Source organism: Arachis ipaensis, chromosome B10 (assembly GCF_059453495.1).
Source record: "Arachis ipaensis isolate K30076 ecotype BB chromosome B10, ASM5945349v1, whole genome shotgun sequence".
Lineage (NCBI taxonomy): Eukaryota > Viridiplantae > Streptophyta > Magnoliopsida > Fabales > Fabaceae > Arachis > Arachis ipaensis.
This window is the reverse complement of record NC_142435.1, coordinates 130,993,171-131,015,095: the sequence shown is the minus strand read 5'-3', so window position 1 is coordinate 131,015,095 and position 21,925 is coordinate 130,993,171. Positions and strand designations below refer to the sequence as shown.

Here is a 21,925-nt window from a genome sequence, read left to right as displayed (position 1 = left end):
AAATAACAGATTACAATCTGAAAAAGAAAAAGGCAATTGACGGCTGCCTGTTTACCCTGATGATAGTTTACTTCCATCTATCAAAAAATAAAGACAAGAAGGGGGAAGAAAGACCTCCAGAACCTTGGATTGCCAACTGGACTAGAGAGCAGTTGGTTGAAAGAATGAGGGCAGAAATGGAGGAACATATGGTAAGTGAAAATAATATCTTGGGTGTATTTTATTTACCTGAATGCTACTAACTAATATTTCTAATGTTTCAGGGAATTGTAAAGATGGCCGAAACAAAGGAGAAAATGAAAGAAATAAAGAAAAAAGAAAAAAAATAAAAAACCAAAAAAAAAAGGAAGGCAAGTTCATCATCATCATCTGAGATTGAAACAACTGAAAGTGAAGTCCATTCTACCTCTGAGTCTGAGACTGAAGAAGACTCAGAGGATTCAACAAGGAAACAACCCATCCGAAAAGCCAAAAAGTAAGTAACATACTTGGATGTATTTTGTTTATCCAGTTGGGTGTATTTTGTGCATTCATTTGGGTATATTTTGTGCATTTATTTGTGTGTATTTTGTGCATTCATTTGGGTATATTTTGTCTCTTTTAGTATGTTTTTAAATAATGATTGTTTGCCTTCCAGAATAGAGTCCAAAAAAAGAAAGAAGATTCAGGAGGATTCTGATTCAGAATCTGAATCAAATGATGAGTAATGTTCTGAAATTATTACTGTTTTCCTTTGGGTTTATTCTCAAGATTTCATGTATTAACAGAGCGTCTCTTATTAACTTTTAGAAGCGAAGAATTATCACCAGTAGAGAAGCAAAAAACAAAGAAAAAGACTCAGAAAACACTACAAAAGTAAGCACTTCTTTGGATAGTATTTTCTGATCAATTTAATTTTATATTTCTGATTCATACTTGTTTTTCCCCCCAGGACACAATCCAAAAAGAAAAAGGTCATTGTTGAGGATTCATCTCCTGAGCAAGCTCAATCCTATCATGGGTACAGTACTTTGTAAGCTATATTACCGTCTATTATCAAAATTATATTTGTTAACATGTTCTTTTATGCATGTACTGTCAGATCTGAAATTAGAACTGAAGAATTAGATGAATTCTTAAGGAAAAAGAATGAAAAATCTGCTGCACAGGGGTATGTCTTGTTGGGGTGTATATTTCAGATTTTAAGGTGTTTTCTTTACTGATAATTGTTTCTTGTTTGCCAGGGAGAAGGAAGCTGACATGCGATCGACGGAAGGTCACTATGTCTCATCTGAAACGTAAGAAGCTTTATTTGATAAAATCTTGTTATCCTGATTTAACAGTATGGCATTTTTATGAATAATATGTACTCTATTATGTTTAGAATACCGGATGTAAACTTAGGAAGTGATGATCCTTCGTCTCAAGGACACAGATAAAAGTAGTGTAAACAAACCGGCGGAGGGCATGTAATTTCTCTTTCTAATAACCGTTGCTTTTATTCTTTTATTATCTTCTACTTCTAATTCTGTATATATATATATTTTTTTTTAGAAAAAAAGCCCTTTAATTTTTTATTCGAGAAAAAAAATGCAGGAAAGAAAAGCAAAATCTGGAAGTATGTAAATTCTCAAAAAACAAAGCCTGTCTTTCTTTTGAATGCTTCTGGTGTATTTTTGACTTTCTTAGGGTGTATTTTAGGTTGAGTCTGGTTGAAGAGTCAGCCAGTGAGCCAGCTGAAGAGAACATGATGGTTGTGCGGGTAGAGACATAGTCGCAAACAGAAGCGCTTGCAATGTGAGTTTTTCAAGAAAATTTCAACCTTATAACCATTTTATTTTCGGGGGCTTTGTTAACCTTTTATTTTTCTTCTTGTTTAGAGTTCCGATTCAAGTTTGTCTACCACTGTCCCAAACAACCACTGTGCCAGAAATTGAACTAACCCTTGTGACAGAAAATGAACCAACCCCTGTGCCAGAAATTGAACCAACCCCTAAAAAGTCTCCAAGTGAAAAAAATAATGAAGGAACTACAAAAAGGTAAGGAATAGTCTTGGGTGTCTACTTGGTTACAGTTTGGGTGTATATTGCCCCTATTAGTTTTTTTATAACATGATTAATTTTATGTAACCCTGCAGCACTCCTGAACCACCCCAAAAACCTGAAGAAAGCACACCCACGCTTCCACCAACTCCATCTAAAATATAAGTTCATCAGAGTAAAATCAATGTTTTGTTATCATTCGTATATTCTTATTCTTATAATACGTTATACATGATCACGCAGTAATCTAGCCCCAGAAGACGATGCTGCGCTGATAATGATGGCACGGACAGCATCGTACGTTCCTAAAAAAGGTCCGACGCCATCATTCAGCCTTGGCTTGACTGATTCAAGCCAAGAAGAAGCAGCAACGCAGGAGGGGGCAGAAACACAAGATGGAGAGAGGGCAAAAACTCCTGAAACCCCAAAACTGCTAGAACAATTAGGGGATCTGATAGAAAACATTGCAAGTGGTGGGGTGACTGATGAATGGATTTTTGATGGTATAGAATTTCACAAATGAATTCTCGTTGCAAGTATAGTTTTTAAACCAATCACTAATCCTTTCATACAAAAAGTTGTTTGTCACTAGTACAAACCCCTAAAATTTATAAACCGAAGTATTGGACCTCGGGTCGTCTCTCAAAGGACTTGCAGGGTAGTGTTCTTGTTATTGGTTATGGACTTGTTTATTTTGGGGTTTTGGATGAGGAATGTGAATAGCAAATGGTAGGAAAACTTTATTCACAAAATGGTCTTGGCAAGGTTTGGTTGTCAAGGGTCTTCATCATTATCACTAGCCACAAGTATGGTAGTTGCAAGGATTAATCCCACTTAGTCATCCTTAAATCGATTAACAAAGGAAAGTCAAGTGAGTTATATCAATCCTAGTCCATAAGTCCTAGCTTTCCACTAATTGGATTAATGAAGGCTAGAGTTAATGGCTATCAACTATCAATCAATTGGACACTAGTGACTCAATAAATCCTAAGTTACCTTCTCAAGCCAAGAACATAAAATTCTAGTCTAACATTCTTCCAAGCATTTAATCAAACACTTGGAAGGCACAAAAGAAAAGTATAGTCAATCACAACAAGAATGAATTCTAACTACAATTGAATGTAAAGAATTAACAACAACAATCAAGGAAATCACAATTATCATGAATTACCTCAAATTGCATTATTGAAAGAAAACAAAGAGAACAAGAGTATCTCAATTACAAAACCTAGAAACAAAATAAGAGAAATTACAACAAGAGAATAGGGATAGAGAGAAGAACCAAAGTGTAGCAATCATCAATTGAAGGTAGAAGTAGAAGGAGACTTGAATTAAACCTAGAACTATGAGATCCTAATCTAACCCTAATTCCTAATCCTAATTCTAGAGAGAAGAGAGAGCTTCTCTCTCTAACTCTAACTATTTCCAAAACTAAACTATGACTAATGATTAAAGTATGTAAAGTATGAAAAGTATGTTGATTCCCCTTCAATCCTTGGCTTAAATAGCATCAGAAATGAGTTGGATTGGGCCCACAAGGCTTCTAAAATCGCTGGCCACGTTTGCATTAAGTGGGTCATGTGCCACCATCGGCGCGTCCGCGTACCGTGCGCGTGCGCGCCCCTATGCGCGATGCAACTATGGCAAATCTTATATCGTTTCGAAGCCCCGGATGTTAGCTTTCGAACCCAACTGGAACCGCATCAATTGGACCTATGTAACTCAAGTTATGGTCGTTTAAGTGCAAAGAGGTCGGCTTGACAGCTTTCCGGTTCTTTCATTTCTTCATGAGTTCTCAAACTTTACATGCTTTTTCTTCATTCCCTTAATCCAATCTTTGCCTCCTAAATCTGAAATCACTTAACAAACATATCGAGGCATCTAATAGAATCAAGGTGAATTAAATTTAGCTATTTTAAGTCCTAAAAAGCATGTTTTCACTCTTAAGCACAATTAAGGGAGAAGTTATAAAACCATGCTATTTCATTGAATAAATGTGGGTAAAAGTTGATAAAATCCCCAAAAATCAATACAAGATAAACCCTACAAATGGGGTTTGTCAGTGACAACAAAAGGAAAAAGTCCACAGATTCGAAAGGAAAGTGGCGGAGAGAGTTTCGAGAAGTTTGAAACTCCTGCGAGGACGAATGAAAATACGGCTGACATGAAAGAGAAATGCTACATCTGGGCCACACGAGTGAAAACATACGAAAATGGACTAACTAATGAGTATGACACCGTGTGCACACTCAAATTCCAAGATAATTACATTTTGTCAAAAATCCACCTCGCATCACTCGCAGCTGAAACGCATATAGAAGCTGAGGTAATATTACAATAACCTTAATGTTTTTATCACCAAAATTAACTACAATGTTGACTGATGTAAATTGATTTTGACATCTTTTTCTAGATTGTCTCTGCCATGTGCCTCATCCTAAACCAGCAAAAGATTAAAAAGTTTCAAGAAGAAATATACTGTCTCCCCCCTGATATTGTGGTAAGGGTTGCTTTAACAAATTTTGGGTGTATTTTCTACATTCCTTCGGGTGTATTTGCTATGTTAAATTGGGTGTATTTCATGTGCTCATGTAGGTGTATTTTCTGTGTTCAATTGGGTGTAAGTTGTGTATTCATTTGGGTGTATTTTCTATATTCATTTAGTGGTTCACAATTTTTGCAGAACATGGCCATTGAAAATCATCCAGAAAGGGTATTCTTACAGCCTAAAACCAATAAACCATTCAGGGTAGAAGACTACCCAATGTTTATACCCTTCTTGGACCTTAAAAAATTAGCATCGCATCGTTATGTAAGTTTTCATTTCTAAAACTTCTTATTACCATTCTTTACTTATGTGCCAAATAAACTAAAATAGTGTTCAATCTGGACATACTTCAGATTTTTGCACCTGTTTGCCATTCACAACATTGGTGGTTATGGTTGGCTGATACAAGAAAGCGGAAATTTTATATACTCGACCCATATCACACGAGATCTCCGTCCGATGAGAGAACGGCCCTAAATACATTCATTGTAAGTTAGTTCTGTGTTCTGTATTTTAATAGTTGGGTGTATTTCTGTTCAATATAAGGTGTAAGTTTATGCTCCTTTGGGTGTATTTTTTTATTAAATTATTCATGTATTACTGATTGTTTTGTGTTTTAAGGGATATGTAATTTTACGAATTAGAGTATATGCTAGGGGGCACCTCTGAAGAGAAGGGACAAGGACAAGGAAATTGAACCGCCATACATTAACATCTCAAGCCAAAAGACAATGTATAAATCTTTCACTCTGAAAATTAAACTTTCCTATATGTAATTTGTAATTTATTTTTTTGGTTTTCAGCTATGACTGTGCTATTTACGTAATGAAGTGGCTTGAGATAATTCAGCTCGAAAATATTAAAAGGTTAAAGTATGAGTGGGACAATTGGACCCAGGTAAATGTGTTTAAAACTAAGTAACTCTGTATTACTTTACTCAATTAATATGGTTGATTAAATAGAATATTCTTTTTAACTATAGGACGAGGTGGACCACTTTAGAGTAGAATATGCTTCCCGGATTTTATTCCATGAAATGAATCAAGACAAAGCTGAAGCCATTAGGGGAAGTAATGCAATAAGACTGTCCAAGCCATTCTCATTGTTATTGAGTCCATATTGTCAGATAGATTCTAATGATATTGACATTGATTAATATAACTGTTATATAGTCTTGTAAGAAATTGAACAGATGATGTAAAAATTTGCCAATTATGAGTAAAACTCTCTCTGCTGTATTCAAAATGTCTGAATTACAGGTACTATAATATTAAGAAAAATATCAAACCAAATATATACCCATAACCTGGCATTTTATACCCAAAGAAAGTTGAATATACACCCAAACATCTATCCCCTGATGATTTATCCCTGAACCCTAAACCCTGAAACCCTAAATTCCTAAACCCTAAACCCTAAACCAACCAACCTACTATACACCCAGATCATTGATTTTTACACCCATAAGATCTTATTTTATACCCAAGGAAAGTTAAAAATACACCAGACTTCTATCCACTAAGGCTTTATCCTTAAACCCTAAAACCTAAACCCTAAACCCTAAACCCTAAACCCTAAAAACCTAAACCCTAAAACCCTTAAACCGTAGTAAAAAAATAAACAATATTTTATAACATAAATAGCAGATTGTGATATATATATATATATATATATATATATGTGTGTGTGTGTGTGTGTGTGTGTGTGTGTGTGTAAAATGTGAAACACAAGAAAATTCATAAATACACCCAAAATAACAGTGCTTTTACACCCATATTCTGTAACTATACACCCAAAAAGTTATCCGCTGCTGCTGGCTCCCTGAACTGATAATAAATAACATGTCCTTGATATTGGCTGGAATTTGAACGCACCACTGATGCAGCATCAAAGAGGTTTAACTGGATATAATAAACTCACATATTAGCTAAACTATTAATGAGAAAATTAAACTCAATCACCATATATTTAAAGAACATCACTTTTACCTCGTTTAAAGCTTTCGTTTTCTTCTTCTTTGAGGCATTTGCAATCTATTTGTCTAACTTTGAACCTAGCCTATTTTTGGGGCGTCCTCTTGTTTGAATCCTTGGAGGGCTTTGAAGCTCGTTAACGGATTCCAAGTTGGCATCTTCGTGAGATAAAGAAGATGTCCCCTTCCTTTTGGCTTTCAATTCTTCCATCTCAACCATGACGTTATCGTACGCACGGTGCAGAATCGCAGTAAGCTCCTCCGATTCTGATACAAATTCGCAAATATTTTGCGAACAAAAAATTAATTCGTCAAACCTCTTGCTTCTTGGATCCAACAATGGCTCGTCGTGGCTGCTCTTGATGTGTGTGTGTCGCCTCTTTACCTTCTTTCTCCATTGTTCCAATATATATCTCGGTGACACTTGGGTTACTCGTTCAAAGCTTAACACGCTTAGTGCGTGACGGAACAATATCCCTCTTGACTCGAATAATAAGCATTGACAATTTACCTCGGCTACTACTGAGTCGTAAGTAACCACAAACTTGTTGAATATTGAGCTGAAAACTTATTCTCCAACTTCGTATACTGAATAGCCTAGAGCGGAATTCGTTAATCTAGTGATGCAATTCGCCTTTCCTCTAAATTGTGCTTGGACTTCCCTAACTTTTTGATGAGTGTACACACCTTGAAACAGAGCTTCAATGGAGGATTTGGTTGCACACGGTATGAACGTATGAAAATCTGCAGCATTTTTTTTTTGGTGACTGAACATAACACAAAGAAAAAACACCTAAGAGAAAGAGTAACACTCCTCTCTAATAATAATGTCTAAATTATTAGGGGGTTGTAACCACTCTAGGTACACCTGCTTGTTTAAAGCAGCAGTCTTAGCCATTAAATCAGCCGCTCTGTTTGCTGTACACTGGATGAGCACTAAAGTAGCTGTCCAATTGCGCTGAAGCATCTCTTTGATTTTGCCAAGCAGATCAGAGTCATTCGTAATCATGCTGGTTGTGCCTCGCGAAACAAGAAGAAATGCATCAAGATTATCAGTTTCACATATGACCTCTTTACACTCGCAATCCCAAGCCATAACAAGCCCTCTCCAAATAGCATGAAGCTCACAAGAGAGAACACTAGAAAGAGGTATACTGGCAGAACAACCTTTCATCCAAATTCCCATGCTGTCTCTAATAATACATCCAAAGCCCGCTAATTGCCCATTTTCAAAAATGCTTGCATCGCAGTTCACTTTACAGACATTCATTGGAGGTGGTTCCCAGTTATATTGCAAAGAGGAAGGAATAATATGTTTTTGGTTGGTAACAACCTTAGAGAAATCGCGAGCAGCATGTTGAACTAAGTGAACAATTTTCTCCTTACTCCATGGATCATCTTGATGGAAGATGTCATTGTTCCTATCCCTCCAAATCCACCAAAAGGCCGCTGCAAAGAGAAACTCATTTTTGTTGAGGTTAGAACGAATCCAAGACACAAAATTCAAACTAGAGTCCTCAACGGTCATTCCCAAATTTAAGCTAATCCAAATCTGACGAGCTTTTTGGCAAGTCCTAAAGCAGTGGTTAATATCCTCTAGAGCAAGATAACATCGCTGACAAAAATCAGAAGTAGCAAGACCTCTTTGAAACCGGTAACTAGCTGTGGGAACTCTGTTGTTGAGACAAAGCCAGAGCAGACACTTTATCTTCTCCGGTATTCTCAAGCGCCAAAGCCAAAGCCAATTTTCATTATCGTTCCAGCCAAATTTCTTCTTCAATAGCCATTCATACCCGCTTTTAGTCGAGTAGGTGAGAGTATTTGAGTTTGTCCAAAACCAACCTGTTTTATCTCCTGCCTGCTTGATAGGATCAAAGAGCATCAAATCAAGTTTAACTTCTTCCGGAATCATTGTGCAAAGAATATCCCACCGCCAATGTCCATGGTACCAGACATCTTCTAGCTTCAAGTGAGAATCAGAGATGTGCACAAAAGGAACCAAAGGAGCTAGTGTTCCACATGGTCGCCAAGCATGATACCAAAAGGATTGAGACATCCTGCCTGTACACCAATCAAAACCATCACGAAGCTTTTCTATTGTCTTATAAATCGCTCGCCAAGTGCTTGAAACATTATTAGAAAAACTGGATGAAAAGCAAGACCTTCCAGATAAATATTTTGCCAACATAATTCTTACCCAAAGCTTATCATTATTATGCAGTAATTGCCAAACAAGCTTTCCTAATAAAGCAAAATTTACACACTGGGTATCTCTAATTCCCAAGCCTCCATATTTTCTTGGAGTGACAACTTTGCTCCACTTGACATAATTTAAGCATCGCTCCCCCACCTTTCCCTTCCACAAGAATTGTCTAAGCACAGAATCAATCTTTTGACAAATCGAAGTAGGAAAAAGAGTCACTTGCATCTGATAAATAGGAAGAGAAGAAGCAACAGATTTAATTAAGCAAAGCCTGCCTGCTCTGTTAAGGAGCCGACCTTTCCAACTAGCCAGCCTATTCTTGATATTCTCTAAAGAGTCCGAAAAAATAGACCTAGCAGCTCGAGGATGGTTAAGGTTCACCCCCAAGTATTTGCCTAGGTCACTAGTAAAAGGAATATGAGAAACACCAGACAACATTTCCTTCCTTCTATTAGAGATATTTCTAGAACAAATAGCTTTAGATTTTTCAATGTTAACCTTCATACCTGAAGCTTTGCAGAACAACTCCAAGGTGTGCACAACATTCTGAACTTGATTTTTCTTCGCTTTACAAAAAAGGAGGAGGTCATCTGCAAACATCAAGTGAGAAACTCTAGGTCCTCCTCTAGAAACAGCCACACCATCCCAAATACCCTCGTCAACTTGTTTGGAAATGAAGCACGCCAATCTCTCCATGCACAAAACAAATAAATAAGGAGAAATTGGATCTCCTTGCCTGAGCCCTCTGCGAGGTTGGAAGCTGTCCAATCTATTCCCATTCCAAAGGATGGAAAGATTTGAAGCCTGAACACAATTCATTACAAGCCGAATAATTAAAGAAGGAAAGCCAAAAGATTCAAGAGTGTGCTCAAGAAAATTCCAATCAACTCTATCATAAGCCTTTTCTAAATCAATCTTAAAAGCCATAGCTCCTGTTCTAGACTTTGTCCGCTTAAGAAAGTGAAGAACTTCTTGGGCCACAATAATATTATCAGGCACTCCTCTACCATATATAAACCCTCCCTGAGTTGGGCTAACAATCTCATCCAAAAAAGGTCGTAATCTATTAACCAGCACTTTAGTCACTAGCTTATAAATTACATTACAAAGGCTTATTGGCCGAAAATCCTTCAATCTAGTTGGAGGGTCGCATTTAGGGATAAGAACAATCAAAGTTTCCAACAAAGAATGGCTTAAAGTCTCCCCTAATAATGCTTTCTGAACAGTACGCCACACCTCATGACCCACCACATCCCAATATTCCTTGAAGAAAAAAACTTGAAAACCATCCGGCCCAGGAGCTTTGAACGAGCTCATATTATCCAGAGCTTCTTTAACCTCCAACATTGTTACTGGTTTAGACAAATTATCACAAGCATCCTGGCTAAGAGATGGCATAGGAATTTCTCCCATGCAATTAACCTCAACAGGCTTAGTAGAGCAAAAAATATTTTTGAAAAAATGAACGACCTCTCTTTGCAAAACTTCCGGATCATCAGACCAGGACCCATCACTAACCAGCAACCCATGAACCTTGTTAGATTTTCTTCTAATAATGGTTTGCATATGGAAAAAGCTAGTATTTCTATCACCATACCGAACCCATTGATCTCTTGACTTCTGGTACTAAAGCAATTCTTCCTGGGCCAAAACTAGATTATACTCAGCTCTCAATTCTTCCTCTTTGTGCTTCAAAATTGGATCATCGTCAGCCTCCATTTTTCGTTGAATATAATTCAAATAAGCCTCCAATTCCCTCTTTTTAATAAAAATATTGCCGAAGACCGTAGAGTTGAATTCCAACGAAGCTTCTTGAACCCCCAACAACTTCCTATGGATGCCAAAGTCTGTACTATTCCAAGATTTCTGAACAATGGCCTTGTAATCAGGATGCGTTGCCCATGCCGCTTGGAATCTAAAAGGCCGGTTTCCTTTCTTGCTAGGAACTCCTTGACATCGGATAAGTAGGGGACAATGATCAGAGTGGGAACGGCTGAGAACTTCAACAAAAGCTTCTGGAAAAAGAAGACGCCATTCTGCAGTACAGCAAGCTCTATCTAATCTCTTTGCAATTTCTCTGTTTCCTTGAATTTTACGGAACCAAGTAAACCGTCTTCCAGAGGTTGTCAGATCAAAAAGACCACAAGAATCTAGAGTACTTGCAAAGACACTACTGCGAGTCGAATAGTAATTACCCCCCTTCACCTCATGAACACTCAAAATATCATTAAAATCCCCAACCACCACCCATGGGTCCTGAATGCACAAACCAATATCAAGCAGATGACTCCATAATTCTACTCTATTAGTGGCTTGAGGGCTGCCATAAACCGCACTGCAAATCCATCTTCGCCCACCACCATCAATTTCCAAAGTTACACATTGATTCATAGCCCAAAGAATTTTACAAGAAAATTTTAAATTAGCAGAGAGGAACCAAATTCCTCCCTTATGTCCAACAACATCTACAATCCCTACAGGATAATAGCCTAATCTCCCCCAAAATTCTTTCATAGTTTCAAACCCAATATGAGTTTCCACCAAAATAAAAAAAGTTGGTTGAAATTTTCGTACTAACTCCTTACAGTGCACCCGAGACATCTTATTTGACGCTCCCCTTACATTCCAACTAATAATATTTAAATGGTCACAATCCATAAAAATAAATTAAATAATTAGAATTTATAATCATTCTACCTCACGTTGATGGACCCCTGTCTCCAATTGTCTTCTGGTGGACTTGCGTCGCAGAACCATCATTCTTCTGTTGAGGTTGGTTCTCCAAGTTTATTGTTGCACTAGCTTTATCAAGTTCTTTTTGTACTCGAGAATCCGTTGACAATGCTTCAATAGGTGAGTTTTGAAGTGAAATAGGACGCTGCCTTTTGTGCCCTGCTTTAAAAAAAGGAGTACTCTGATCCTTGAAAGCCACCTGAGTTGTTCCCAAAGAGCCAAGCGTGGATGGAGGATCTTTCTTTTCCTTAGGCTCCACCTTTGCATTTGATAAAGACTTCGCCTTTGCATTTGATGAGGATCCAGCATGCATTTTATTAGACCCAAAAGAAAATTTCTTACTCACCAAATTGGAGCATATTGCTACATTGGCTTTTTTTGGCATTACATTGGGGCCTTTACCCACTTTTTCCTTGCCTTTTCTACTAACTGTAACCCATTCATCCTCTTTTGCTTGAGTATCCCTATCCATGCATGATTCTTGTAAATTATTATGCACAAGACCCGCTGCTCCATGCTTCTCCATAATTGGAATTGATTTGGCATTAATTCCAAATTCAAAAGTTGAATTTTGATTTTTTACTGGGATTTGACTACCTTCTGCCGTTTTCTCATTGTTATCCACCGAAAACAGTGACGGCAAATTTTTCTCCTTCACCATGGTTTCCTTCCCAATGTCATTGTTGTTCTCTTTCGCACATTCTCTTGTTACATGCCCAAAGCAGCTACATTTTTCACAAATTAAATTCAAGTGCTCATATTCTATGTCATACATATGACCATCAACTTGAATCTTTTTTATGACTGGAAGTCCCAAGTTAATTTGCACACATGCTCTTGCATACTTTCCCCTTTCTGCAGACTTGGTGGCTAAATCGATGCGGATCGGATTACCAACAGCTGACGCAATCATTTTCATGGCTTTCTCTTGATAATAGTTAATGTTTAAACCTGTGATTCTTATCCAAACCATGGTAGATCCAAAAGTGTTTTCACAAGGTCTGAATGAAGAACTCCAAGGTTTAACCGCAACATAACTACCAGTAATCATCCACGGTCCTCCAAGGAGAACTTTTTCTCTATCCTCCAAGAGATCAAATTTAACTAAGAAATAGCCAAAACCGACATCTAGTACCTCATATCCTCCTTTGGTTCTCCAGACTCCTTTAAGCCTGTGCGTGATCGCCGTATAGCTAAAGTTTTTTCCAAGAACTTTGATCACGATGGCATCTTTGTAGGGCTCTGCCAATATCTCCTTTGCTTCTTCAGTGAACGTCACAGTTGGTATCTCCGAATCGCCTTGCTTACCAACTACTGTAGCCATCTTATCCCCATCAAGAGAATCAGCAACCTCCAAAGCTCTCCTTGTTGAGGCACCCACAACTTTATCTCTGAACGATATCCGCTGACCTTGAATCTTGTTATTGTCTCCTTTAATTCCCTCATTTTTACCTGATGCATGTCCACCTCCACTCTCCCCCTTATTGCTCTCGCCGGTATGGCCGGCTGCCTCGCTATGTGCCACCCTCGAAGACTCTCCCCCGCTCTCTCCACTCTCCATTTCAAAATTCAAATCTGCAGCATTTGATTCTCTCTCTGCTTGCTCCCTACTTCCGAGGCAATTATCGTATTGTTTGACAAATTGAATAAGCGAGCTGTTCCGGATAATAAACTTGTTAAAAAATGAATGCATACTCTCATTCCTTTGTGTGCTTTTCATCCCTGCCCAGAAGTGGTGATCCAGATAGATTGAAACCCATATATGACGGTCTTCATAGAGATCTACAGAATACACCCGAAAACAGGCTATGAATACACCCGAAAAAACATGCAATTTACACCTCCGCTGTAGATTTTAAACAACATTACCTGAAAGTCACTTGTTGTCCACAAGACCAAAATTCAGCAGAAAATCATTCCAATTCCTATTAAATGAATCTTTACTATGAGAGTTCCAAACAACTTGGCTCAATTCTTGTTCAATTTCAGCATGTCCCTTGTACCCATTTAATTTGCTTGGGATCTTCTTCGTGATGTGCCAAATACACCAACGGTGAATTGTTGTTGGCATACAAGCCTCTATAGCCCTTTTCAGTGACGCACATTGATCGGTGAGAAACCCTTTCGGGGCATTTCTCCCCATGCAACGAAGCCAACATTGAAATAACCATTTGAACGACTCAATTTCTTTGTTTTTCAGTAAAGCGCATCCAAGAAGTATTGACTGACCGTGGTGATTCACCCCGACGAAAGAACCACAAACCAAATTATACATGAAACAAATTACGACATTGCAGAATGAAAATCATTACGTACACCCATATAATGAATTTATACACCCAAGGAAGATCCAATATACACCTCTGCAGCAGATTCATAGAACAAAATTAATTTAGCAGCATAAACAAGAACAACATATTACCTGTTTGTATTGTACGTGGTGTCAAATGAAATAACATCTCCGAAATACTCAAAGGCAGCTCTGCTCCTTGCATCGGCCCAAAAAGCAAGCTTAATCGATTGATCATCCTCGAGTTTGAGCTCGAAAAAGAAATTTTGATTCTTCTCTTTCATTCTCAATAAATATTTCTTGAATTCCTTTGCATCTTCTTGTTCCGAAATATTCCACACTTCTCTCGTGATGTAGTTCATCACATCCTTTTCAATAAAATTTAACTCGCGGTGACCCCCGGCTGCCGCAACGAATGATTGGAATGTTTTGCTTGGTCTGATACCAGCTTCCTCGTTATTCTCTATTGTACGACGAACGGACATGCTTAGTTCCCTGTGCTGTTTGAGCATCTCTGCTTGAGTTGGACAGCAAGGGTGTGAATGATGCATCACGACCTTTGAAATGATCCAAGCACCAACATCCTTCAATGTGTGTATATAAATTCTTGCATGACAATTTAAACCAACTGTGGGATTTGTCTTCTCGGTTGGAGATATTTTAGATTTCCATTTTTCCTCTCTGCTACATGTGATCAATTGATTCTTAATTTCATTTCCCTTTTTATTTGTGCTCCGAACTCTTGTAGAAAAACCTGCAACCTTGGCATAGTCCTTGTAAAATTTTGCAGCATCTTCAAGGGTTTTAAAGGTCATTCCAACCTTGGGAACAAGCTGCTCATCAACAACAGAAAGGGGCTGCAAAAATACAACATGTTTAAAACAAGAAAATACTATAGAATTTCTGGACCTCATAAAAAAATAACAATCAAAGTAAAATACACCCCAAGGACTCCTGATCTACACCCATTACGATAATAAATCAACTAAAATAACAAGGAAAACCATAAACTGTAAATACACCCAAACTCCCCCCTAAAATATACCCAAACTTCCCTAAAAATACACCCAAAAAGTTCTGATCTACACTCGAGCGTCTGCTATAAATTGCAGATAATTAATCAAAACTAATACACTAGATTCAATCCACAGATTATGTTCACGCATTAATTTCACAGTCTATGTTCGCGAATTATTCAGCTAGACAATCATAGACGAATAACTGCATCAAATTCAGATTAATCTTAATTAGCTGAATCTAAATCAAACCTCAGAAACTTCGTTAGATTCAAATTCAAAATTCACTTCGCCCTGATTGAGCTGACAATCTGAGGTTGAATCATCCATTATCTTCAAGGTTCGTTCAGATTTTGATTTCAGAAACCAGAAAATCAAAATAAAACGAAGCTAGAGTTACAGTGAGAGAAAGTGAGGTGAATGACGACGAACAAAGCAGTGATAAACGCAGAAGAAAGAACGATCGAAAATACAAGGGAAGAACGCAAGAAGGAGAACAAAAAACTTGGCAAGAGATTCGAAGAAGGTAACGAAATCTTTTGAAAATTGGAAAGTATATTATTCGCGTGTTAATTGATTTTGATTAATATAATGTTCTATTATATAGCGCATGAGTTGTACGTAACAATTGGAGCGCGTTTAGGGTGTTAGTAAGTTTCAGGACTTGTAACACTTGTAAGGGTTAAACGCTTGTATGATAAGATTAATACATTTACCTTTCTGTTATATAGTAGACGATATAGTCAAATCTATTATATTAGTATCAAATATAGGCAACATATTATTTATCTTATATTGAGACGTATAAAATACAACTTCATACGAGATGAATAATGTTTATACCATGACCCAACGCAATGATCAAGTTTAATTAAGTCAAAAAGCTCAATCCAAAAAGTTGGTTTTTACTAATTCATCCGACTTCTCTAAAGAGATCGAATTCAAACTCGCAGATGACACTTATTCAAATAAGTACTGCCTCCTTAAATCTCTCATCCACTTCTAAAAGAGTAATTTTAACCACCGTAAAATAAAGAAACGGTTATTCACCATCAGAAGTGGAACTACTTCCATGGTAGTTATTAGTCCATCACCTATAAATACACTGATACACTCATGTAAACCTAACTCCTTGCTAACATAAGCATCAGAGTGTCTTTGCAGGTACCACCCTCAATTCCTCAAAGCATACAACTCGGATGGAGGCTCCAGTAACAACTCAGAGACCACCCTCCTTCAACGTTTGGGTCTCTCATTCAAGTCCAATCATCCGGTTCTAGGTAAGTCTCGAAACAAATAATATAAGACATAATGTATATATTTGAATAAAAAAATCTCTGTGTATGATTATTGGATTTTAAAAGATGAAACATAATATAAAAAAATAATTATTATATATTTGTGTATATTTATATATTATTTTATATATTCTTTTAATAAAATAATTAATCATATAATAGTTAATCTTTTATAAATACCAAAAAGTAACTCATTATTGTATTTTTATGCTTTTATTTATATAATGGACAATAAATACAAATCTAATTTGGTTATATTATTTGTAAATTTAATTATATTATAAATATAAATATATAAACATTTTTTATTCTGATACATATATTGATTATACGAGTAGTTCACTAATAGCAGATTGATTATACTTTTAGTATTATGTTAGTTGTATTTTTATTCACCGATTTGAGAGTGGTCTCTCCTAGTCTCCTTAGAGACTAAAAAAGTCTATGCTAGTATTTATTTTATATAAAATATTCTTCTTTTCGAAAAGGTTAACAAACTACCACATGCATGTCTTTGTCTCATCTAGTAACACCTAAACCCACTACGAAAATATTTATAAATTTATCCATCACCATATAATCTATCATAACTAGCAAAGCTAGCTAGTTGTATAGCCTCTCACATGCAATGGAATTGCACCACCAAGAAAAGCACCTCCTATTCGTATAGTTAGTTGAACTGCACTTCACTTCACTCCCTAATCAAATTGCATTCCACCCCCTCACACTTTTCACTTTTTCAACTGCAAATCCCTCTTTGGAACACATAGCATTACTTGGTTTCCTTCAAGACCATGCATTTTCAGTTCTTAAACTTTACTACTTAGAACTTCTTCTTTCTTTTCTTCTTTTTCTTTTTCTTTCTTTTTCTTTTCTTTTCTTTAAAGAAAATTAAAATAGAAAAATAAATAAAATGTTTTCAGTTGCGCCTTTGACTCCGGCAAGTTCACCGGTAATGGCTCCGCCGTCTCCGCCGCTGATTGACATTACTCCTCCCCCATCGCCATTGCTGCTCCAACCTACAGCAGCGCCACCACCATTTCCTTCTCCGCCATCACCGCCGTTAGTGCTTCCAATGCCTACAGCACCACCGCTTACCTCGCCGCCGATCACTTCTCCGCCGGAGGTGGTGTCTATGCCTACAAACTCCCCGCCTCCGGTTACTCAAGTCCCGCCGGCGATTTCCTCGTCGCCGCCTCAGCCGGAAATTCCATTCGTCGCTGCTTCACCGTCGACTCCGATTACATCGAACGAGAATCCAATTCCAGCAACGCCATCTCCTCCGAATACGGCGTTGCCGACGGCAGCATCTCCTCCGGTTCCGGCGACACCGCTTCCTTCGTCTCCGCCAACTCTGATTCCGCCGTCGGTTACTTTTCCGTCAAATGCGTTACCACCATTGCCGCTGCGTCACCGGAAAGTTTCGCCGGCGCTTCCAGTTCCGACAGCCACTTCACCACCACCACAGGAATTTTGGCCTCTGGCACCGGAAGCAGCAGCAACCTCTCCGCTGCTGCCACAGCCGCCGGCGACCGTTTACCCTTTCACGGGGCCTACATTGCCATCAACTCCAGAATCAACGCCGGCGCAGCCACCATCGAGTCGAAGCTTGCCGCTTGCGGTGGACGTTGATAAACACTCAGGGTTCGAAGTGCCAAGTGGATTCATAATTGAGGGAATCGTAATTGGTGGTATCGTTATTGGGTTTGTTGTAGCACTTATGTTACTTTTGTGCAGGAATAGAAAGAAAAAGCAGCAGCAGAAGAAGAATCTGCATACACATCAATCTGAGGAATCATCACCTTGTGTTGGAGCTAAGAGTAAAAGTCAAATCTTATTCTTCAGCCTTAACTATATTAATTGATGATAAGTTTATGCATTAATCTAAACTTCGTAGAAACTTTATGAGAATTGGTTGGTCCATATAGAAGTAGAATAGAGACTCTCAATTAAACTGAGAATTGTACCTACAATTTAAGGAGTTGTATTTTGAAAGAAAATTATTTTTCCTGCTAAACCGTACTCATAATCATCTCAAAATTTCTCAACAAAGAAAGTATCTAGTAGTTTATATGTTTTTAAGATATTGAATACATCTTGTTTAGGAATTAGGAGGATAATAATTAGGAAAGATGTTTAAGAGGGTATATCACTACTCACTTTAAAATGATTGCTCGCAATATAGATCATTAGATAGATTAGAATCTTAAGAAATTACCTTATCTTAGTTAAAGCTTACTTGCAATGTAAGTAGATTGATTGAACTATACATACACTTTAGGAGTTGAATCCTGGAGTTGCAAAATTTAGGATCTGAATTTCTTTAGTAATTTCTTCTGCTTATGTTTTCATAATCCATGAATCCATAACCAATGATAGAATCAGAATTAGAAATCTGACAACGGATTGATCATCCAATGTAACTCGTCTCATATTACAATATGCATTTTATTTTTAGTTAGATTTGTGCGCAGTTATTGGGATGTTTGGGTACTAAATTATGTCAGCGTCAGAATCAGGTTCTCATGTCATCAAAGTGCTGCCAAATCCATCAAAGCTAACAGAGGGAGGTGGAGATTTCGGCCCTGTGAATGGCATTTTCACATATGATGAGCTAGTAGCAGCCACTAAGAGTTTCTCTGAAGCCAACCTTCTTGGGGAAGGTGGATTTGGTTATGTATATAAAGGAATTCTTCCAAGTGGAAAGGAAATTGCAGTTAAACAGTTGAAATCAGGAAGCCAGCAAGGAGAGCGAGAATTTCAGGCCGAGGTTGAGACCATTAGCCGGGTGCATCACAAGCATCTTGTTGAGTTGGTTGGATACTGCGTTACCATGTCTGAAAGAATGCTTGTTTATGAATTTGTTCCAAATAACACATTGGAATTCCATTTACATGGTAAGCCTACCATTTATGGCAATCTTGCTCTTAGTTTTTTTCTACAGTGGTTGGTGATTTTTTATGACTTGCATGTTCTGTACCCTTTCTTGCATCATAAGCAAGTACTTTGCGGTTCCATTTACCAGTTGCATGGTCCTGAAGATGATACACTGTATTGCAGGGGAAGGGAAGCCCGTTGTACGGTGGGAGAAGAGAATTAAGATTGCCCTAGGATCTGCAAAAGGGCTCGCATATCTACATGAAGATTGTGAGAATTCTTATTCACCCTTAAACTTGAAGCAGAATAAATACTTTGAAGTTAAAATTTTAGCATTCCTAAACTTTAATATAATGCTTGCAAATCTCACTATAGTGTTGTTATGAGTTAAAAAAATTATAGAAATCCCATTTCTCACATGAATTGATTGGAGTTATACATCTCATATAAGCATACTAACATATTATGCCTTTCAAAACTAGATCAGTAGTCTGTTCTAATTAAAAGCATCATGTGTTCGTGCTTCTGCAGGTAATCCAGCAATCATTCACCGTGATATTAAAGCATCTAACATCCTTCTGGACTTCAATTTTGAAGCAAAGGTAAGGGTTATGTTATTCACTTAAATGTTAAGTAACAACTGTGAAACATCCTTCAGAATGCTTATAAGTTAACTGGACATGCCCTTTTCCTTTTTATTTTTTTCATTCACCAATACATCATCTTATTAATAAAACTTGACTAGAACAGATTTTTCCTATGTGGCTATGTTAATAGGCAATGTTTGAAGATATGTTTCTCAATTTCTTTAGAATGATAATGAGCTTGACTTTATGTCAGGTTTCTGACTTTGGCTTAGCAAAGATCTTCCCCAATGCTGATGGTTGCATCACTCACCTCACCACCCGGGTCGTGGGAACCTTTGGGTAAGGTCACTTTTCAACTTGCCACACATAACTGCAAGAATTGATTTGGGTCTTCATTGTTTTCTTGATTAGAGTAGGATGCAGGGAATCCATATGATACTATGATGACGTTTGTTAAAGTTATCTAATGGATACGACAAGAACAGTTTTAGCCTCGAACTTCAGAATTTTATCTTCATAATTGCAGGTATCTGGCTCCAGAATATGCATCAAGTGGTAAACTAACAGATAAATCAGATGTATATTCCTATGGAGTGATGCTTTTAGAACTCTTAACTGGACGTCCAGCAATCAGTACAGAAGGATCAAGAAACGTGAGCTTGGTTGATTGGGTGAGTTCATCAATTCAAAGATTGTGGTCATGTACAAATAGGAGCATACATGCAAACCCACATGTTTGAAAATCTAGCTTTTAACATTTATTTATGGATCAAATTTTGGTATCTCTGTATGTTGACTGTGGATAACAACTTAGATAATTTTTTGCCAGCTTATATATTGCACTTCAGAAATGCTAACTTGCATATGCCTTAGATGCTTGGTCTAGTTGGTGATTCTTCAAAGCAAAAGTGAATTTAAGGGACATTTTTTTGTTTTTCTTTGTTCCACATAAGCTCCTTTGCGAATGAACCTTCCTGAGTTTTAAATTGAGTTTCCAATATGTTTTTTTCTATTGGCACTGCAGGCTAGGCCCTTGCTTGCGCAAGTGCTAGAAGATGGTGATGTCAGTGATCTTGTTGATCCAAGGTTGCAGAATAATTATAGAGCTGATGAGATGACTAGAATGATTACCTGCGCAGCCGCCTGCGTGCGCCATTCAGCCAGCCTTCGACCCCGTATGAGCCAAGTAATAATCTGTTCATTGTTTTCCATTTCCATCAGCAGCATACATAAAGGGAAAAAACATAAAGGACAGGAGCTAATTAGAACTTTAACTGTTGGGGCTATTGCTAGATCATGAGGGTAACTACAATTAGAAGTGAATGATCTTTGTTACATTAAAACTAATATAAAAAGGTGTCGACATCATAGAAAGACATAAAAATTTGGTCCATTAATCCTGCTCCAGTTCTTCAAATACTTCATGCCATTCTCACTCTGTATAGAATCCACCTTCTTGTGATCTTGTCTACTTCTAATTACAACATCCCTCTTGGGATAGAATTATCATCATGGAAAAGCGAAATGCTTCATTGTGAGGAAAATTAAATTCTTGTGAAATCCTTTCGAAGTGCTTTCTTTTTGCTTTCTAACTTGGTTCAACATTCTTTAATAGAATAACTTATCATTAGTAGCCATGTTCTCATTGATGTAAGTTCTTTAAATAGATCTTCACAAGGACTGCATGTATCTAACCACAAAGTTTTCACAAATTGTATAACAGATTGCAGGTGCCTTAGAAGGATTGGTTTCTCTGTCGGATCTTGTAGGGGACATTACGCCGGGGCATACCAGAATATACAGTTGGCCAGAGAGTTCAACTTATGATGCCTGCCAATACCAACAGGACTTGAGAGACTTCAATTTGGGATTATCATCTCAACAGTGCAGCTCAAGTGTGCATAGTGAAATGACTAGTGCTTATGGTCTTTGCCTATCTGACTCAAGTAGTGAAGGCTAACAACCAAGTCAAGAACTGTGATAATACTTCAGAGATGGGGCATTGACAGCATTGTGTTGTGTTGTAAAAGAAGAAACAAACTCATTTTGTTATGTTCATTATGTAAAGAATGGTGTTTCCTAGAGTAGAAGACGAATTCTTAATGTTTCAATTTTTTTCTTTTTTATCAACTCTATCACAATATTGCTTAGCTTACTGAATTAGAGATTTTCAAAGCTTGATATTAACTGAATTAAACTAAACTCCAAGGTTAGTCCCTATCAAAACTAACGCCACACAAATTTGTCTCTTTAAAAAAGAAACGTTTGTCTGTATTTGGCCAAACTAATTTTAACTATTATCAATTATAATTCTTTTTTTTCTATACATTGTCTTACATTTTTTTATGGTCATGTCTGACATTTATATGTGCAAAGTTCA

At 37.4% G+C, this 21,925-nt stretch overlaps 2 protein-coding genes across 4 annotated transcripts; one reads left to right on the top strand and one right to left on the bottom strand.

Annotated features, from left to right (window-relative positions):
* Positions 1–13,353: 13,353 nt before the first annotated feature.
* Positions 13,354–14,582, bottom strand: LOC148581741 (protein FAR1-RELATED SEQUENCE 5-like). The gene is made up of 2 exons (XM_088493423.1): positions 13,900–14,582; positions 13,354–13,750 (listed from the first exon to the last, which is right to left on the bottom strand). The coding sequence occupies exons 1-2, from the start codon at positions 14,580–14,582 to the stop codon at positions 13,354–13,356; spliced, it is 1,080 nt and encodes a 359-aa protein (XP_088349549.1).
* Positions 14,583–16,683: 2,101 nt separating this feature from the next.
* Positions 16,684–21,735, top strand: LOC107623822 (proline-rich receptor-like protein kinase PERK15). Of its 3 annotated transcripts, none has more exons than XM_088483041.1 (8): positions 16,684–17,901; positions 18,595–18,978; positions 19,142–19,228; positions 19,490–19,560; positions 19,799–19,884; positions 20,072–20,216; positions 20,570–20,731; positions 21,269–21,735. In XM_088483041.1, the coding sequence occupies exons 1-8, from the start codon at positions 16,995–16,997 to the stop codon at positions 21,503–21,505; spliced, it is 2,079 nt and encodes a 692-aa protein (XP_088339167.1). In that variant the 5' UTR covers positions 16,684–16,994; the 3' UTR covers positions 21,506–21,735. The 3 variants fall into 3 exon arrangements, with proteins under 3 accessions (XP_088339167.1, XP_088339161.1, XP_088339165.1); XM_088483035.1 differs by having other exon boundaries at positions 18,589–18,978; XM_088483039.1 differs by having other exon boundaries at positions 16,684–17,907.
* The last annotated feature ends 190 nt before the right edge of the window (positions 21,736–21,925 follow it).